We start from the raw sequence: 18,544 nt of genomic DNA, 5'->3' as shown, positions 1-18,544 counted from the left end.
CACTCCCAAAGTTTTAATCATCAATGCAGCAAGGTGCCTGACTAATGTGTAATCCAGACGTTTCCACTTCCGTCAAAAGTCTGCTGTCATGCTTTTTGTCCTTTTCCCTTGAAACCTATCCTGCTGCTTTTCCTGGTCTTTCCTCAGATTGTTTGCATTTGCTAAGAACTTTTTCTAGGACAAATTTCACTCTTTACGCAACAAAGAACAGCTTGGAAGCCTGGCTCAAGTGCACTTGCATCCCCTCTCAGAAACTAGACCTGGTCCCCCAGGCTTGATACAACACCTGAAGCTGCTCTGCTAACCATAGAATCATAGAAGCATAGAATTGTTGAGGTTGGAAGGGACCTTTAAGATCATCGAGTCCAACCTTTAGCCTACCCTGACAAGAGCCACTTCTAAACCATGTCCCTCAGTGCCCCATCTACCATTTTTTTAAACACCTCCAGGGATGGTGAATCCACCACCTCCCTGGGCAGCCTATTCCAATGTTTAATAACCCTTTCAGTGAAAAAGTGTCTCCTAATATCTAATCTAAACCTCCCCTGACGTAACTTGAACCCATTTCCCCTCGTCCTATCACTTGTCACCAGGGAGAAGAGGTCAGCCCCCATCTCTCTACAACCTCCTTTCAGGTAGTTGTAGAGGGTGATAAGGTCTCCCCTCAGCCTCCTCTTCTCCAGGCTAAACAACCCCAGCTCCCTCAGTCGTTCCTCATAAGGTTTGTCCTCCAGGCCCCTCACCAGCTTTGTAGCCCTTAACCAGTGTCAGTACTGGGAGAACAGGTGTGTTGCTCAGGCCCGAGAGGATGGGAGAAGGAGGGCTAGGAGCCCCTGCTCCTGGGCTCTCTAGTTTAGCTCTTGCTGGCCTGGGGGGGGCTGCTCTGAGTGAGGAGTGCTCTTGCTTTTGGGCCGTCCTGCTCCGGTTTTGGAGTTTGTGGTACTGTTTGTGGAAGGAGACAGAAAATGCAAGCGTAGCTGACGTTACATTTTCCAGCAAGTTTTCCTGGCAGAGGGAGGGTTTAGGCTCCAGTGGCTGAAAGGAGCTTGCTAAGGATGGTAAGAGGGGGCAGCCCGTTTCACAGGCACAGCCGTTGCTCGATATTTCTCAGGACTGAGAAAACCCAAGGGACGAAACCTGGTGTGGCTTGTCACTTCAGTTTTTGTGAAGCTACTCCAGGTTTTTCAAGGTCTTTATACCCGGATGCTGCCAACGTGGGAAACCAAGATGTCTCTGCATAGTGCTGCGTGGCCGCTGTAAGCAAACTGCTTCTCTGCTCGTTCCTAAAGCTGCTGTGGGATGTGTTCAGTGTGCTCGCTGGAGGAATGAGATGTTCAAAACCAGTGACTCCGGTCAGCTTGAGTTTTCGCCACCAGGTGGCATTCTCTGAGCTTTTTTTGCTAAGGAAAAACAGAACTTGCCATCCTTAATAATAACAATAATAAATGAGGGAGGGGGGCGAGTTCCTCAAACCCTCCCTGTCATTTCTGAAGTGTGTAACAAAGCAAGATTTGTTCGGAGGCTGCTTCTTCTCTCGCTAAACAATGGTGCTGCTTTCAGAGAGCTGCAAGTGAGACCGAGGGTCAAGTCCCTTTAAAAAAAAAAAGTGAAATACAGTATTGTGCATCTTGAAATCTGAAACCAAGAAACAGAAGTGCAAGGGAAACAAGGGGGAAAGTCTTGCAATTCCTGAGAACAACTCTTGCAAGTGGAGTTTCAAGGAATAAAAGATACACATACATACAGACCTGCCTACAGATTTAAAGGTCACTGAATGGCTTTTGTGGAGAAACCTGTGAAATAAAGGAGCCTGGAAGAAGAGATTTCTTTTTCTCCTCCTCTCTGGATATAATGGCTATTGCAAAGCAAAGCATCTTGAGATTTGGCTGCAGATGTCTCTTCCTAGCAAGTTTTGTGCTAGCCTGTGATGGACAAGGTGGAAAGAGAGAGAACGGTGGTCCTGCCTGTTATGGAGGATTTGATTTGTATTTCATTCTGGACAAGTAAGTCGGTTCTCCTCTGCTCTTTTTCAAAGAAGTCTTTCTCTAGGCATGAACTGGAATGGCATATACTGATACCGAGGAGGTTTTCTTTGGATTTTGCTTTTGCAGAAATCACTGTGTCCCCAAGGGACCTAGGAAACTGCTTACTGCTCTGGCATTGTTTTTGTTGTGGCAACTTCTTTGGTAGGTCTAGTATATAATCTCATTGTGTTCTGTAAATCAATTAGTTATAAATGTTGCTGTGGCTGCTCTAGAAGCTTTATTGTGTACTTGACCCCGTAGTTTCTTAAAAGAGTGGTTGGGAGAAGGGCAGTATCCTCATCACCTCTCGTTTCCCATGAAGACTGTACAGTTTGCTCAGAAGTAACACCCCACACATTGCAGGGTTTTATTTTGGTATTAAAGACTTCTGGCCCATAGTTGGCTTCCAGAGTATGTGTCTGCCACTGTGTGGAACAAGAATTCGGTGCCCACCTCTTTTAGCTTGCAGTTGATCTTGTCCCTCTGCCTGGGATTTCTAAAAAAATTAAAACAGACACCCTGAATCCTAATAAGGTTTCTGGGAAAGTCTTTAATCTTCAAGTCAGTTTGAATACACAAACTTACATCCTTAGAAAGGTATCTAGCCATACATTACCTCAGCCTATAACATTACCTCAGCCTATGCAAACATTGAGTTTACTCTTCCCCAACCCCCTTTCTATCTGTTTCTGTCATGCATGTCTTCCCCTGGATATCAGGTCCTGACAAATTTGATCCTGCGTCTAACAATGCATCTGCATTCCTTTCAGGGAACAGATACGCCAGGGTCTAGAAGAGCTGCAGAAAGTCCTTCCGGGAGGCGACACATACATGCATGAAGGATTTGAAAGGGTAACTAGATGCGTGCTATAGTGCCTCTAAACTGTGTCTGGGTGCTCCTCAGGAACTGTTAAACAAAGGGATCTGGTTAATACTTCTCTGGTAGGTAAGTGGGGCTGCCTCCCTTTTATGCAATAGGCACGCTGAAGTGTACGCGTTCAGTGTTGGAGCTGGTACAGGCAGCTGCAAACCCTACTACTTATCTTTCTTTTTGCCTTCAGCTTCTCTGGGGGGAGCTGCCTTTTCAGCCTAGGACAAGGCAGAAGGTTTTGCCTTGCAATCCCCCGCAGACCCGTGTTCAGGAAGGGTGGAAAGCTGTCTAGAGTCCTGCATGGGTGCTCTAGTAGGCTTGTTAGAGCTGGGTGGGGGCTCAGGCCATGGCTCTAGCCCGTTCTCACTGGTGGACAAATGATGCTGCGCAGAAGTTATTGCCTGCTCTGATCGTCTCCTCCTGTATGCTTTACAAGCTCAGCAGTTTCTCTAGACCTGAATCCCCTCCCACTTCTGTACTCCACATGCATTTGGGAGGACTCTGGAACTGTCTGCCTATTGAAAACGCATGTGAACACCCAGCAGAAAGTCAGGTGACCTGACAGAGCTGGTGGCTCTGAACTTGGAGCCCAGACCCCAATCCCAGAGCCTGGGGACTTGTGAAGCTTAGCAGGAGAAGTCCAAAGAACCAAATTTAAATTCAGAACAGAAATGAAATTCATAAACCAAATATGTTCAGGGTGGCCTACTCTTTAATTTTGAATGGATGTACCCTGAAGTGTTTGCCCTTCTACCTTGCAGAATTTGCTTGGGCATAGGTCAAGTGGGAGACAGAAGCATAACAATATCTCTCTGTAGTTGTTTTATTTGCAAGTAGAGCAGCTGATCTAGAGGTGGTGAGAAACATCCAAGGTCCATTGATAAATATTCCCAAGGAAGAAGGTGAATGTGATTTTCAGATAGCAGAATAGTGGGAGGCTGCATTAAGGATTGACTGTTTGCTGCACAGTGGTACAAGAATCTAGTATGGAAACAGAATGCCTTGAGCAGAGCTTTCAAGAGGAGACTGAGACAAGCTTGTCCTGGAAACAGAACAAGGTCTTACACAGTAAAAGCACTCCTCCCTGCCCTTTTTCCTGGCTTCTACTCTTGTAATTAGTTTTGTAAGCTATTCTCAATGTCAAATGCTCCAGCTGTGAGTGTTTGCCATACAAACTACTCCAGTAATCAGAAGTTGATGGAAGATTTGGAGATTCAGGCTTCCAAGTGTGATGCATCACTGTAATGGCCAAGTTGGCTACACTTGTTGGAAGACATGGACAAAACTGATTTCCATCTCATTGCTAATGACACCATAGGGATCAGCTTTATACAGTTCAGTTTCTCAGTGTCTTTCTTGAGAAGTAGTCGATTAGTTAAATTTCCAGAGACTGCAAAATGATTTTGTGACATACAAAATAAGGCTTTTATGTGTATTTTGGATCTTGGAGGCTAGGGACATTCCCGTCACCAGCTGGCATCCACAAATCCATCCCATTAGAAGAACTGTAAATTTTTTCCCTTAGCAATTCATTACTTTCATTCACTGTATTTTATGCCTCGTGCAAACTGCAAAGTGGGTGCAAAACAGATGAACACCAGAGCTCTCTGCTTACAGTGCTGGCAGACTGGCTGCACTCACATAGTCCCAGCAAGGCATCGGTTAGCAGCAGAATGACAGAGTGTGGCCCTGATGGGTGTAAATGAGACCTGGGCCTTGCTTTCTCAACTACAGCCAGATTCCCTGGCTTTTCCACTAACACCTGACACAATGATCCTCAGCAGCTGAGGACAGTGGAGAACTTTGCTCAGACAGACACATGAGTTTATGATGACACCGAGTCCCTGTCATGCCATCCTGGCAACCAAAAGGAAACTTCAGCGTGCAATCCCAAACTGAGCTACAGTGAAGGGCACAATTAGTCTACAGAGGGACCAACAGAGCTGCTGTTAAATAAGAAGCACTTTTGGAGGAGGTAAATAACACCTCAAAGTGCTGCTTCTGTAGCAGCCACGGCTAAGAAACAAATCCAAATTATCTGAGCCTATACATATATCTCTCTCTCTCTTAGCCTATTGAACAGCATTCCCAGCTTATTGAACAGCACTGAACAGAATATTCCTAGGCAAAAAGACTCTGACATTTATACTGGCCAATTAAATAACCTAAACATTTTGCAAAGTTTCTGCAGCAAACAAGGCAAATAAACTCTTATGCCATGGCTCTGTATATAATTATCAAATTCAGAGAAATATTAAAATCTACTTTCTAAATACTAGTTGATATAAAACGCCCATTGTTACTGCTCCTCCCTTACTCATTCTTTGTTATTTCTAGCTTATGGTCCCTTTCTAGAATTAGCCCTTAGTCCATCATCAGTTACTACTTCTGTGAAGATAGAGAGGCCGTGCCTGAAGACTGGAAAGCAGATCCTAAAAGACAGAACAGTGCTGAATAAGCTCAGAAAGGAAGGTTAACAAACAACCTCGGTAATTTCTATGATTTAGAACCAACTTCATGATAAAGATAACCCATATTTTAAATCAATGGAGGTGGTAATCTTGCTATGCTCAAAATGTTATCAGCTACGGATAAAATACCAGGCTGAGTCCTTCGCCACATAAGCACAAAGCGTCACTACAAATTTCATTAGGCATGTATTTTATGGTTCTGGTTTATTTTTTTCATTGAAAAATTACTATAAAATACATTGAACTTACCATGACAATCTTTCTTTCATCTTCCTCTATGTAACGAACTCAATCAAGCTGGTATCAAAGCCTCCTCTTATCAGAGCATTTCCCCAGGAAACCTGTCACAATTTTGCATACACAGGGCACGTGCCAATAAGGTAAACCCATTTTAAGATTTAACTTTGGGATATTGCTGTATAAAAAGTAAGAGTACACATCAATTACTAGCAGATCTTGCCTTGCCTACCATCAAAATGAAGTTCATTGTTAGTATGTGTATCACGTATTACAGAGTGAAAATGCCAAATGGGTTGGGACTGCATGGGTGAAATTTCACTTTGGGCACTGGCTTCACTCCACACGCCTACTCAAATGGAAGGAGCGTAGTGCTCTGTTACAAGGGCAAGACGCACATGTAAAATGTTCCAAGGGCAATATTCTCTCCTTCACAACTCAGATGCAAGTCAAGAGTCACAGCAAGTTACATAAAGTTATGGCACAGCTGTCTGATGGGAGCATAGGACAAGAACCACGAGACATGAGAGACTCCAAGCGCATGGCTGCAAAACAGGGGTATTTACAGCTGCCTGAAATTGTTGCAGGATGAATTCCAAACAGTTAGTGCTAAATGCTCTGAGTCACACTTGGATCTTCCTCATAAAATGCCTCCTTTGAAGCAGATGAAATTTGCGACAGCTTCAATATTCGAGGCATTGTCTCCAAGAGAATAATTGTTCACAATAAGGATTATTGCAAAAGAATTTATCATCATGATAATATCAAATCTCTCAAAAATATATGACCAAGTGATATGAGGAGAGGCCGAAGGGGCTGGGCATGTTTAGCTTGGAGAAGAGGAGGCTGAGGGGAGACCTCATGGCCCTCTACAACTACCTGAAAGGAGGGTGTAGAGAGGTGGGTGTTGGCCTCTTCTCCCAGGTGAATAATGACAGGACCAGAGGAAATGGTCTGAAGCTGCGGCAGGGGAGGTTTAGGTTAGATATTAGGAAGAATTACTTTACTGAAAGAGTGGTCAGGCACTGGAACAGCCTGCCCAGGGAGGTGGCTGAGTCACCATCCCTAGAGGTATTTAAGAAACATCTAGATTTGGCACTTCAGGGCATGTTCTGGTGGCAGAGATTGTAGGGGTTTTTCTGTGTGTGTATGGTTGGACTCGATGATCTCAAAGGTCCTTTCCAACCATGAAGATTCTATGATTCTATGATTCTATATCAGCAGTAGTTTTGACAAACAACAAGCATGTGAAACGCTATTATTTTCTAAAGGGGCAACAAAGTGTTTAACATTACATTCTTCTGAACAAAAGTGATTGTGCCTACCCTTATACTATAAGCCCTGTGTTCAGAGGCATGAGATCTCCTGTGAGGATGCTCAGGTCCCATTTCAGCTGTGTTCCAAGTACAGAGCTGTACAGTGCACCCACATTCCAACTCTCCACAATAGCTGCACACCTTCATGGATGTTGCATGGATCTGCTCCATGTCTGAAATCAAAAGCTGAGCCCCAAAAGTTCACTCTCTGAAACAAAGTATTTCAGACCACCTTTTTCCAAGGAGTTTACTGAACTGGGGCGGGACATATTTTACCTGTGCAAAGTGTAGTACTGAGGTTAAGAGTAATTTATATCAATTGATGATCTGATGTAAGCTCATTAACAAAAAATTCTTCTGCATATTTAAACACTTGACCCCACTTCAGGAAAGTGCAAAGAGGTACACAAAGTTAAACTGGAAGTCAAAATTATTTTAATTCGATGCAGGATCAGCAGTCCCAATGTTAAAGTGCTGTGAATTTAAAATGTTCATTTCAGATTATGATTGCTTCTCTTCTTGGAGTTTTCCTGGCTCCAGCCCTTGCTAACAGGGTAAGTACAGAGCTACACGCAACTAGACACTGCCGCCTTTAGTGGTCTTTAGCTATAGCCTATGAAAAACATGTTTCTGAAAATAAAGCTGTATTTAAAGCCTGATACTTAGCAGAAAACTACTTATTGTTTTATACCAAAGAAAATATTTCAGGCCTTGATATATCAAGGGAAAGAGACGGTTGCTAGATACAGAATCAACAAAGTCTGCCTTGAGATTAGCACAAACACTGTGAAAGTCATTGTGTGGAGAGAAACAAATGTTACCCATGAAGGATCTGACCACAAAATCCAGTGAAATGCTCTCTGGAACCCTCTGCCTGCGGGTTCCGTCTGGGGAAAGAACAACAATGAATTAGTTTACTTCCCTTAGAAATTTTTCTTGCAAGCTTGATACTGAACTTCCAGTAATGTGAAAGCTTGTCTGTCTTCATAAGGTGGATGCATCAGACGCAAGAAAACCAGGGCTAGATAAAGCCTGAACGTGAGGCTTGACACAACAGTACTAAAGGCTTCCCAGCCTCCCCTCTAAGGCCAGAAGCCATCTCCCCCTCAATTGCATCCCTAAAAGCATTAATCTCCCCAAACGTGGTTACTACAGCTCTTGCTTTGTTGAGGGAAAGACCACTGGGAATCCACAAACCTAAACCCTTACCTCCTTTCATCTTTTTCAAAAATCAGAACGGCAAGAGGCACCACAGTGAGCACTCACACCGCTCTTTCCCTGACACTGGGGTCAGCACCGACTCAAAGGAGGGCTCCAAGGACTGGAAGTCTGTCTGGGACGTCGAGACTGTAAGTGGCCACCACCATGGCTCGAAAACATAGAAAATAACCAAAAGGTTTTTGGGAAACACCTAAGCTTCAACAAAACTTAACAAGATTCAGAGGAGATGCTGAAGAACGTTCCCACTTCACCATTGTTTCTGCTGCACTGATGTTTTCAGCAGTGAATTCCTTCCCCTGACTTAAGCACTGTAACGTATCATACACGTGGCATTACTGGAGAAGGCAATTTACCTTTTACCAAAGTCCCTTGTCAGCCTCCACGACACATTCACCTGGACAACATAATTGAAAGAACAATATTTTCCTTCCCTATCATTATTTGGACTGTAGAAAGCTTTTTTTTTGAACAAGTACTTCTCTCTGGCAATCCGCTTATCTTCCACGGTATATCGTTTGCAACAAAAAGCTTTTTTTCTTTTTTATTTCAACAGGGCTACGTAGCAACCAAGGTACTTTCAAAGCACACCTGCATCATTGCTAAAATAGACAAGAGGTTTTTCCTTGATAAACCCTTTCCTGCACCACCTCGAGGACACCAGGTAGGATGGTGAATGACAGTGGTGAGAAAGCAAAGCATTTGCCTGTGAGAAGTCCTCGTTCCTGACCCACAGAGAGGAGAAAAGGCTCCAGGAGCTGAAGACAGGTTTCTCAGCAGGGCATTGGTTTTTCTAAATGCTCCTTTCTCGGTTTGTCTCTTTGATGCTTAGGGACTTAGCCCTCACCAGCTTCCTCCCAGAGAGAATCGCTTCACTATCTCAAGAAAGAGACTCCAAAGCTTGCACCCATATGGAAAACGCATTCAAGCTCTGTGCCGAGGAATTCCCTCTTACCTTGCTTACCCAGCTGCCGGTGAGTATACTAGTAACAGTGTTTTGGAGACCCAAACAAAAAGGAGCAAGGTTAAAAAAAAAGGATGAAAAAGATGTAAGTGAAGATGAGCAAGTTAATTATTGAAATCTTGTGCTTTTCTATGACTTTTATAAATCAGCGAACGCGTGCAAAAGGGAAAAAGCAGGTCTGTCCCTCTTCTGCATACAACTCGGAGACCAGGCTTTTCAGGAACATTTTGGGCTCTCGCTGTTGGCACAAGCCTGAATTTTTTAAGCAACTTCATGCATATACAATACCTAGCTACCACCAGTCCTGCCACAGCACAACTCCGAGATTTACAACCCCATTTGCAGCTTAGATTTGTCTAAAAAAATTGCACTAACAGTTGCTTCTAGTCTAAGTTTAGAAAGATGCAGCTCAATTTTTAAATGGCATTTCCTGGTCCATTTCCAACATCATGTTGGAAGAATTTCAGCCACATTGTTCTCTTAGTTCCTCACTCCAAATCTAATCAGTTTTTCCTTTCCTTTCAGGATCAAACTTCTTAAAGCAAGATGTCGCATGTTTGAAAGTTAAGATAAACGAGCTGCCTTTCTATTTCTGTGATTAATTCTTCTGGATGAAGTTTGGAGGAAGAACATTCACAGATGTGTGTACCCACAAACAAGGATGTTTCTTGTGACAATCTTCCCTTGATCACATTTTCAGCCACTTCTCTGTCTCTTCTTCTGCTCTGTGTGGAGGCAATTGTGTCTCAGCAAAATTTACCATCAACCTCTATTGGTCTGCGCTGTGTTTTTACTAATCCTTTAAAAACGTGGAAGCCATTCCAAGGACAAGTTGCTAAACTGGTGTTCTTGCAAAATCCCAGGTTTGGCATTCAAACCCCAACCTGTACAATTTCCCAGACACATTTCACATGCTGCCTTAAGCAATTATTCATCACTACTCAAAGCAAACGGCACTATTCCTACTGCATAACCATATTTAAGATCATAAGGTCTGAAGTCCGGATTTATAGGAATACACAGATCTGAGTTATTTCTATTGTAACTTCTTATTAACATACTAAGTATTACAATGTTTTATGGTAGCAGTAAGCGTTGCAACGCAACATGGCCAAGCACAAAGAGACAGAGACACTATTGCTCTCATCAACCCAGCAATCAAGCTGCAAGTAACACAATTGATAAGTGCATTAAATGCAGCTTGGAGTTGACTACGGGTGGTCCTGAACTATCTTTGAAGAACGTTTAACACAGGAAGCAAAAAAGCATACCCTCACCAATCAGAAGTGCAGTTGGGAATCTGAAAGAATCAAACCAGAGTTAGGCCAAATCTAAGGCCAAACGGCTGGGACTAGTTGCTTCAACTAAGACGATCACGTCCGAAACGCCGTCTGTCTGGAAAATACCAGACCTTCACCTTCCCTCCTGGCTCAGAGGCCCTTCTGCTGGAGTTTGAAAGGAGTTGCTCCAAGAGACACTTTACCCGTTCTCCTGACAGTCAAGGGCTACTCTAAATAAAGGATGCAGCAGCCTGGTCGGTTCAGGAAAATGGTTCTGGGGTCTTGAATAGTTAACTGACATGAAAACCAAAGCAAAACTGCACCCCAAAGTAGGTTATTATCCCCTCCAAAGAAAAGCAGCCACGTGGTTGCAGTATTTAAACACAGTTCCTGTCTGACTTGCCTTGTAGTTTGTGGAGGGAATCTCCTCTCCTTTTCCAATGTCACACTGCATTTTCCCTGACATCAAGCAGGCACAGCCCTCGTCACTTGCCCCATCGCATGTCACTGGGAAATGTCTTTCTGGGGCCCTTGGAGCCCTTGAAAACTATGGGCCACACTCTGTAACAGGTGATGGTTTAAAGGCCCCTGAGGCAGCAGGGGTCTGACCTGAGCAGGGCCTATGGCACAGCACAACATCACACACCCCCGGCTGTCACAGCCCTGTGTGCAAAGGGAGCAGCAGCCTTGTAGGGAAACAGGGGGACCCTCTCCTGGGCTCAAACCAGAGGGTCCACGGTCCCCTTGGCAGGGAATACCCGGGCACGGATGTTTCTGGCAAGGGATGACGCCTGCCCCAATACCATCTTGTTTCAGGCCAAAATTTCAACAAGAAGGAACAAACACTTGCAGCAAGGCCCGCCTTCTTGCAAAACTACTTTAACTTCATGCACGTAGATTCCTGGTTTTACTGCAACATTGTGATGCTTAATACATATCCAAACTCTTTGTATTCCATTAAAAGCTTGAATTAACTGTATATCCTACAGTAACCATTTTATAGAAGACAGGGAACGACTACCGAACCATTGAAGCAAAGTATTTGCTTCTTCCTGACCCTAGGAACTTAACTGGAATATAACATTCTGGGAGGCGTCTTGCTCTAACTGGGACATCATTACATTTCACAGTGTTCATTATTCAAATTTAAACTGATCCAGGTTTAGACTGATTGGGAAGAGAACAAAACTCAAAAAGAGATTGCTAAGTAGAGACACAACAGAAAGACTCCAGTGAACCCAAAGAGACACCAATGCTCTGCCTCTCAAAATATCCATATAAGTACAGAGATATACAGATATTCTTAACAGTGTAGAAGACTGTAGTTGCTTACCTCGCACAAAAAGATCCCTCTCAACAAGGCTGCGGCCTGAGCTTTTTCACTAAATACAATTTCCATGATCTACAATGATCACTTCAGTAACTCAGGCTGTCTGGAAAATACCACATCTTCACCTTCCCGAATTTCATTAAAATTGTAACTTGAATTCTGAGGGCCAGTATGCCACATAAGCATTACAAAGTCAGAGGATTTTATCCTAAGTCATACCGCCCTGTTTTTCTCCTATCCCTCAGCAGGCAGAACATGCAGATTCAACTGCATTTACATTTAAAAAAAAACACACCTAAAAAACTATATTGACAGAAAAAAGTTCAAAAGAGTGACTTGACTATAATTAAAAAGCCATATTATAATCTAATTAATGTATGAATACCCTCATGTACTTTAAGACAAATTCAGGATGCTGAGAGAACCTGAATCGAGAGGGATTTTTTTTTTTTTAAACACAAAAAGTGATATTCTCACTTGAGACACCGCCAGCAGGTCTAACATCAGTCTTCTGGAAAGAAAATACTTCCACAACTGTGAAAGAATATAATTGGAGCGGCTAAAGCTGCCGGCGTTGCGCCGCCGCCTCAGCAGGGTTTTCCCGCCCTTTTTCCAGCTTCCCCCCCGCCCCCGCCCCGGTCACGCGCCCAGCGGGGCCTCAGAGGCCGCCGCCTCAGCTTTGCCCCTCTGCCGCCCTGCGCCCGCACCTCAGCATAAGGAAACTCTCTTGTTCCCTCAGCAAAGGGGTAATTCCCGTCAGGCCGCGAAGGAGTTTTCTCCATCTTTCTCCTCAGGTTTCTGGGTTGTTTTTTTTTTCCCTCTCTCCCCAGCGGTGCCACAAGTGGGCGAGCGCGAGTGCAGTCCCCCTCAGACCGCACAGACCGACGTTTTTCACAGAAATGCATACAAGCTTGTACAGACCCAAGAATATAACCACCATTTCGCAGAACTGTATGTCTCAAAAGCGCCCTTTGGAATTGCAGACTCAATTCAGTGAACCTGAGGCCAGATTTAATTTAAAATTGCACTTGCAGGACCGCTTAGAAGTTATTTTTATGCACTAAAACCCCCTACCTCTATTAATAATATGCTGGATTCCAGTTGAAAAGTAATTTTGCAACCTTTACCTGCCACAGACTCGGGCTGCACACAGAATTAAATGAGCAACTTGACAAAAACCTCCGTAACTGAATGATCACCTCTTTCAATGAGTATTTGTATCACCACAGAAAAGAAGCTGAGGCAAGGAGAGAAAAAAATTATTCTTGCCACCTCAAAGAACAAAGACACCCACAGACTGGCACATGTATGACGCTTTTCAGCTTGAACTGCCTATTTATCGTAAAATAATTTTCAGTGGCAATGTGGTATTTGGGCCAAATATTCTGGCGGGCCCCATGGTTACATGGTAACATACAGTACATTTTGGGAAGTACAAAGGCTCTTGTTTATTTTGTATTTTGTCTACTGTAAGGCTTTTCTTTTCAACCCGAGGCTATCTCTGGTCTGAAGTTTGGTGTGAATTTTCAAAAGTAATTAGTACATGTCAGAAAGTTACTTAAGTTACTTTAAAACATGTTTAATTTTTCACGGCAAATGGATTCTTATCTGATAATCATCAGACTCGGGAAGGTCAAAATTTGCAGAAGTATAATCCCCGTATTTATGAAGTAGTTACAGCAGGAAATACTTTCCAGTGACAGGCAGACAGGGATGCAAATGGCAAAATAATTTTATTTCAACACTTAACCGTTCCACTTATATACATCTGAAAACATATATAAGGTGGACAGTTCACCTTGTGCATTCTACCTGCACCGGCATCAGCTCTGCAGTCAAGATGAAACTCACTGTGAGTATGCATGCTTTTTCTTCCTTAGAAACTAAAACTTTGATTCAAAACCATTGCCTTTCTCTCTCAGAAGTGCCTGTGTCTGTCTGTAACAGAAAGGTATTCTCTGGGGAGATTTTCCTCCTCCAGAGTGAGCAACTCAGACCCTATTAACCTAATCAGATGAAGAGGTAAGGATTTTTTTAAAGGCTTAGCTATACATTATTTGATCTACAGGAAGCCTAATCCATGTCCGTTTTTGTCAATGCTTTTGCAAAACCAGAGCGATGCACTAATGGATCAACCGCTTTCTTGTAATGCCCAACCAGAAGAAATTTACATTCCTTCTCCCCATCCCGGTGAAGTATCTGTATGCCTCTGTACAGGTCTCAGAAGCAACTTCAGAGTCGGCTCTTAAAAAAGCAACCTCCTACCTTCCCAGTTTGCGTTATTCTAGGGTAAAGCAAGGATGACTCATTTTAGGTGACTACTGTAATTCCAGTATGAAACCAAAAAAGGATCCAAAGAGTACACTTTAACACCAGATCAGGAAAAAGGCACTAGCTTTCTCACGACCAGATTTGTCAGCCAGACCTGCAGCTACAATTTTGTTTTCGATTTTGATTTCAGATCGTGACTACCGTCCTTCTTGGACTCTTGCTGACCCCAGCCCTTGCTGAATACGTGAGTATACTGACCAAGTTACACATCCATTGCTGCTGTTTTCTAGATTCCCTCCTTCTAGAATTTTCCTTGCTTCTTTCCCCATCCCTTTGGAGGATAGGAATGTAAAACTTCTTTCATGCACAAAACTCTACAGCCACCAGGAGACAGTTGTAAGATACAGAAATTATTCGCTGAATCTATTACAAGAATTCTTACGGCTACTCCAGAATGCCACAGCCTTATTTTGTTGTCATTTTGAAAAGACGGTGGTCACTAGAGGTGCTCCCTGTGGGCCACACTTTTTCTGTTCTAGCAGTGTTTTTCTAAAGCTCTGGGCAGATAACTGGCTCTAACTTGAAAGTCTAAAAGGGTTGTTTAATTTTGTTCTCTAGTTTCCGCAAAAAGGTGGAAGTCAGCAAATCATAACCAAGCAATTCACCATTGTCGGAGGCTTCCAAATTCTGACCCTCAACAGGGAATGGCGCGTGGCAACTATCGAGCAAAGGAGCAACCAAGGATCATGGAAAACCATTTGGAACTACAATCTGGTGAGTGGCAAGGAGCACGCTTTTTTCTGAAAACGTACAAGACGACCAGCTCCTATACAGAGATGACCAAAATAGAGGATTTGTTTCTTTATTCTTAACACTGAGTCCAAGTTTTGGGGTCAAAACTATCTGCATTTATTGCTTTTTTTTAAATGCAGATGTTATCCCAATCTCCGTTCTTGAAAAACTGAATTCCTTATTGTCAAAAACTTTATTTTACAGGGCTACATTGCAAGCAGAGTGCTGTCACAGGGAACTTGCTACATTTCCGTAATGAACAGAAATGTGATACCTCGCTTTGATACCCTCATCACGCTGGCTGAGCAGAACATGGTAAGATGAAACAGGAGTAGTTGCTTGCAAAGTTGTAGGGTGATGCAAAGGAAACATTGTTCTTTTCTTTTAAACCCACAGTTACTTTAAAAGCCATTTAGATCACGCCATTGAGTATGAAGTACCATATTGATTAGACTTGTGTCGGGTCGATGGTTGGACTCGATGATCCAAAAGGTCCCTTCCAAATTAGACAATTCTAGGAATCTACGATGATTCTATGAAGCATTGGAGGAGGGTTTTCCTGTTTTTTTCTGATGCTGTAGATTACTTAGATTATTTTGACGATGTTTTAAAAGATTATTTAGACAGACTGCTTTTTAAACAATTTGTTACGCTTAAAGATTTTATATTTTTGGCATGGTGCTCTTCATCATCTCAGTCTTTGAAGGCTACAAATCCCATTTTTCTAGGCAGCTCTAGCTGAGGAAGAGCAAATAATCCAGTAATGAGGAAAAAAGTTTAAATAAGGTTTCAAGCTTTCCAAACTTCTTCAAAAGAACCAAGCACCCTACGAGCACAAGTTCAGCCCACACAATGAGCCACAGACATTTTAAACCCGATTTTAGCATTCAGCATACTAACCTTTTGTAGACACTGGCTTGTCTGGAAGCCTGAGAACTGAGTCCTTGTAAAAATCCTGGCTTTAAAGGACAAGAAGGCATGGTGGGGAAGAAAAAGGGAAGAGTTCACGCGGGTACCGGCCTGAGCAAAACCATTCGGCTCTAGCTAGTTCTAGGCTTGCTTGCACTACGGTGCATCTCACTGCCCCCCCCGAGGCTTATCTCAACTCCTTGCTTAGCAGCAAGAAGGAAGCATATTGGAGTGGGCATTCAGGAACCCTTTGATAAGATTCCACCAGAACTTTGAAAGCCTACATCAATCCCCGTCATCCCTGCTAAGTGTGCCTTTACCCTGGAGTTCCTCAAGCTGTTTCTTGACTGTGCTTTATCTTTCCTGAGAGGATGAGATTTTCACAAGTGGCAGGATTTTTTTTTTCTGAACAGCCACGTGGCTTGGGGCTTTGCTGTGGGAATGGTTTTTCAAGAGAAAAAGAGTAGGTGCCTCAACTGGCCCCTCTTCCCAGCTACGTTTTCTATGAGGAAGTTTAGGTCTGCAGGTTGCTAGGGAACAGCTGGAAACCTTCCATGGCGTTAATTATTTCTGGGCAGTAATATCTAAAAATACTTCTGAGTCATTTCAATACAAAATTGGGTTTTTCGTTTTGGAACATTGCTTTGCAGATGCTGTTGTTCAGACCTCCATTTTCCTTTAGGGCCTAAGAGAGCACCTCTATAGTCAACAGCCTTTCCCCCATATTAATTGTCTGAGCCCAAACAGGAATCCGGTGGCTGGAGCTGAATAAGGAGAGGTGCAAAGCAGCAGGAAGCCTAGGGCATCAGAGAAAAGGCAGGCGTCCAGACACTTTGTCCAGACAACGGAGCGCTCAAGTAGGAAAAGATAGCTGAAATTCATTTGAAACAAAGCACTCTGGAGCAGTTCAGAAAAAGCTGCCCCACTGAGACACTCCGAGTTCTCAAACAGGTCATAAGCAACACTTGCACATAATTTTACTGTAAATGCATCTGCCCTGTGTTGCTGCTGCCCTCTTTGGCTCCCCTGTCAGAAGGCTGAATGAACAGCCTTCCCCTTCCAGGCTTCCAAGTTACAACCTGAGCAAAGGAATACGCGTAGCATTAAGCAGATTGAGGCATTCATTGATCCTGCTGAGTGATGTTCTTTGATGTTTAGGGCCTGAGAGGTCAAGGACAACCTGCAAGGGAGATCACGTTTGTCGTCAAGGGCCCTGTCCTTGACCTCTCCTCTTACGGAACAGACATCATGGCTATGTGCAGAGGACTCACAACCTACCTGACTTACGAAGTTTACGGTGAGTGCAAGCAAATGAACTACCAACCAGGCATTTTTTCCCCTTGGGCAATAATACACAAATGCTGCTCTTCCAACTAGAGATGGGCACAAATCAAGAACCTCAGGAGTTGCAGAAAGGGTTCAGTACCTCTGCAGATCAGCATTGGAACAGTGCTGAGTCACAGCCTCCATAAATGGTGAATTTCAGAGGTGGAAGGATTGCTTTACCTAGGAGTTTAAAGACCTACACACTTCACAGGATTCGCCAGTCATGTCAAAGCCTGTCAGGGCCTGTGAACTGGCACTAGCATAACCGTATAGCGGACAGCAATAGATACTAACAGTGTAGAGTGTAATAGTGCCCCTCGCTACTGGAAAACCAAAAGAATACGGAATAGCAAGTCTTTGTGATCATTCATTTCTGATCCAGTTGTGTTTGGTGACTCCAGAGGAATCTTCCACTATCCATGTAAAATATTTCTATTACAGCAGTTATTAAAAACATTGCTCCCTCAGAGTAATAACATGCACGGTCGGTAGGATGCCAGCCATTGCTATGGAGACTAGTATAAATCAACTGCCTTGCTGTGGGTGCCATAATCACATCCTGATCACTTGCAATAGAATTTCTTGTATCGTGGGGAAAAAAAAGGAAATTCTTTTAAAATGTATATATAGGAACTCAGTTTAACTCAGAGGAGTTAATCCTGAAGCACCAGCAAAGTACTCTGAGCCTTACTGCAAGCCGATTGCCTGCAAACCCTGTCACGAGAAAGACGCTCTGCAGATCAGGCACAGGATGTGGCATCCAGACATAGCAGCAGTTCCACCCGCTCACTGCTTGCTTTGCTAATTGCTTTGGTACTCGAGATGGCTCAATTTGATTACAAATGCAAGTGCAGCATGCCAGGTATTAAGGGCTGCCGATGAATTCAAAGAGCACTTAACACCATCTTAGCTATGACCTCATGGTATTTTTTCTTTCTTTTCTTGTTTTTAAAGGACCACAAAATACATACAATTACGGATCATGCACTGTACTTGATGTCCTGCAACTCGTGGACCTCAAGTACTGTCAGGCAAATAACAAGGGCCCAATCCAAGGCTATCAACCTTTCTGAAGCAAGCACGGATGCCCAATAGCTGCTGTACAACCCCAATGCTGTTCTTCCCTGGCATCTCCTCTTTCGAGAGATTCCTTCTTGATGCTTCAGATCAATTGGCAACCATATCTTTCAATTAAAGACCTTTAGCATGGATTAACTCTGGCTAGTTTCTCATTACTATAGCCTTTATCATCTATGAACGCATCCTGAAAATATTTTGATTGCATCTCTTCTACCCCTTGTCAGCCCTTTGAATGCGCTTTTAAAAGCCTGCTCTTAACACAGGGCACACCCACAGAGGTGGGCAAGCATCAGAGTATGTATATTACAAATACGGCACACTGAGTAGTTACCTTATGAACCTCACGAAATTCAACAAGGGCAAGTGCAGGGTGCTGCACCTGGGGAGGAATAACCCCCTGCACCAGCACAGGTTGGGGGTGACCTGCTGGAGAGCAGCTCTGTGGAAAGAGACCT

The 18,544-nt window shown here is 43.5% G+C and overlaps 1 protein-coding gene across 3 annotated transcripts; it reads left to right on the top strand.

Moving 5' to 3' along the window:
* Positions 1-1,434: 1,434 nt before the first annotated feature.
* On the top strand, positions 1,435-18,222 carry LOC141733362 (gastrokine-1-like). 3 transcript variants are annotated; one of them, XM_074563635.1, is made up of 8 exons: positions 1,495-2,003; positions 2,795-2,876; positions 7,420-7,473; positions 14,173-14,226; positions 14,601-14,756; positions 14,979-15,089; positions 16,842-16,980; positions 17,964-18,222. In XM_074563635.1, the coding sequence occupies exons 1-8, from the start codon at positions 1,852-1,854 to the stop codon at positions 18,080-18,082; spliced, it is 867 nt and encodes a 288-aa protein (XP_074419736.1). In that variant the 5' UTR covers positions 1,495-1,851; the 3' UTR covers positions 18,083-18,222. The 3 variants fall into 3 exon arrangements, with proteins under 3 accessions (XP_074419738.1, XP_074419737.1, XP_074419736.1); XM_074563637.1 differs by lacking the exons at positions 14,173-14,226; positions 14,601-14,756; positions 14,979-15,089; positions 16,842-16,980; positions 17,964-18,222 and adding exons at positions 8,155-8,268; positions 8,694-8,801; positions 8,970-9,111; positions 9,627-10,646 and having other exon boundaries at positions 1,435-2,003; XM_074563636.1 differs by lacking the exon at positions 7,420-7,473 and having other exon boundaries at positions 1,487-2,003.
* The last annotated feature ends 322 nt before the right edge of the window (positions 18,223-18,544 follow it).

The sequence above is a fragment of the Larus michahellis genome, chromosome 20 (genome assembly GCF_964199755.1).
Source record: "Larus michahellis chromosome 20, bLarMic1.1, whole genome shotgun sequence".
NCBI lineage: Eukaryota > Metazoa > Chordata > Aves > Charadriiformes > Laridae > Larus > Larus michahellis.
Note: the sequence above shows the minus strand (reverse complement) of the source record. Positions and strands in the feature narration are given on the sequence as shown.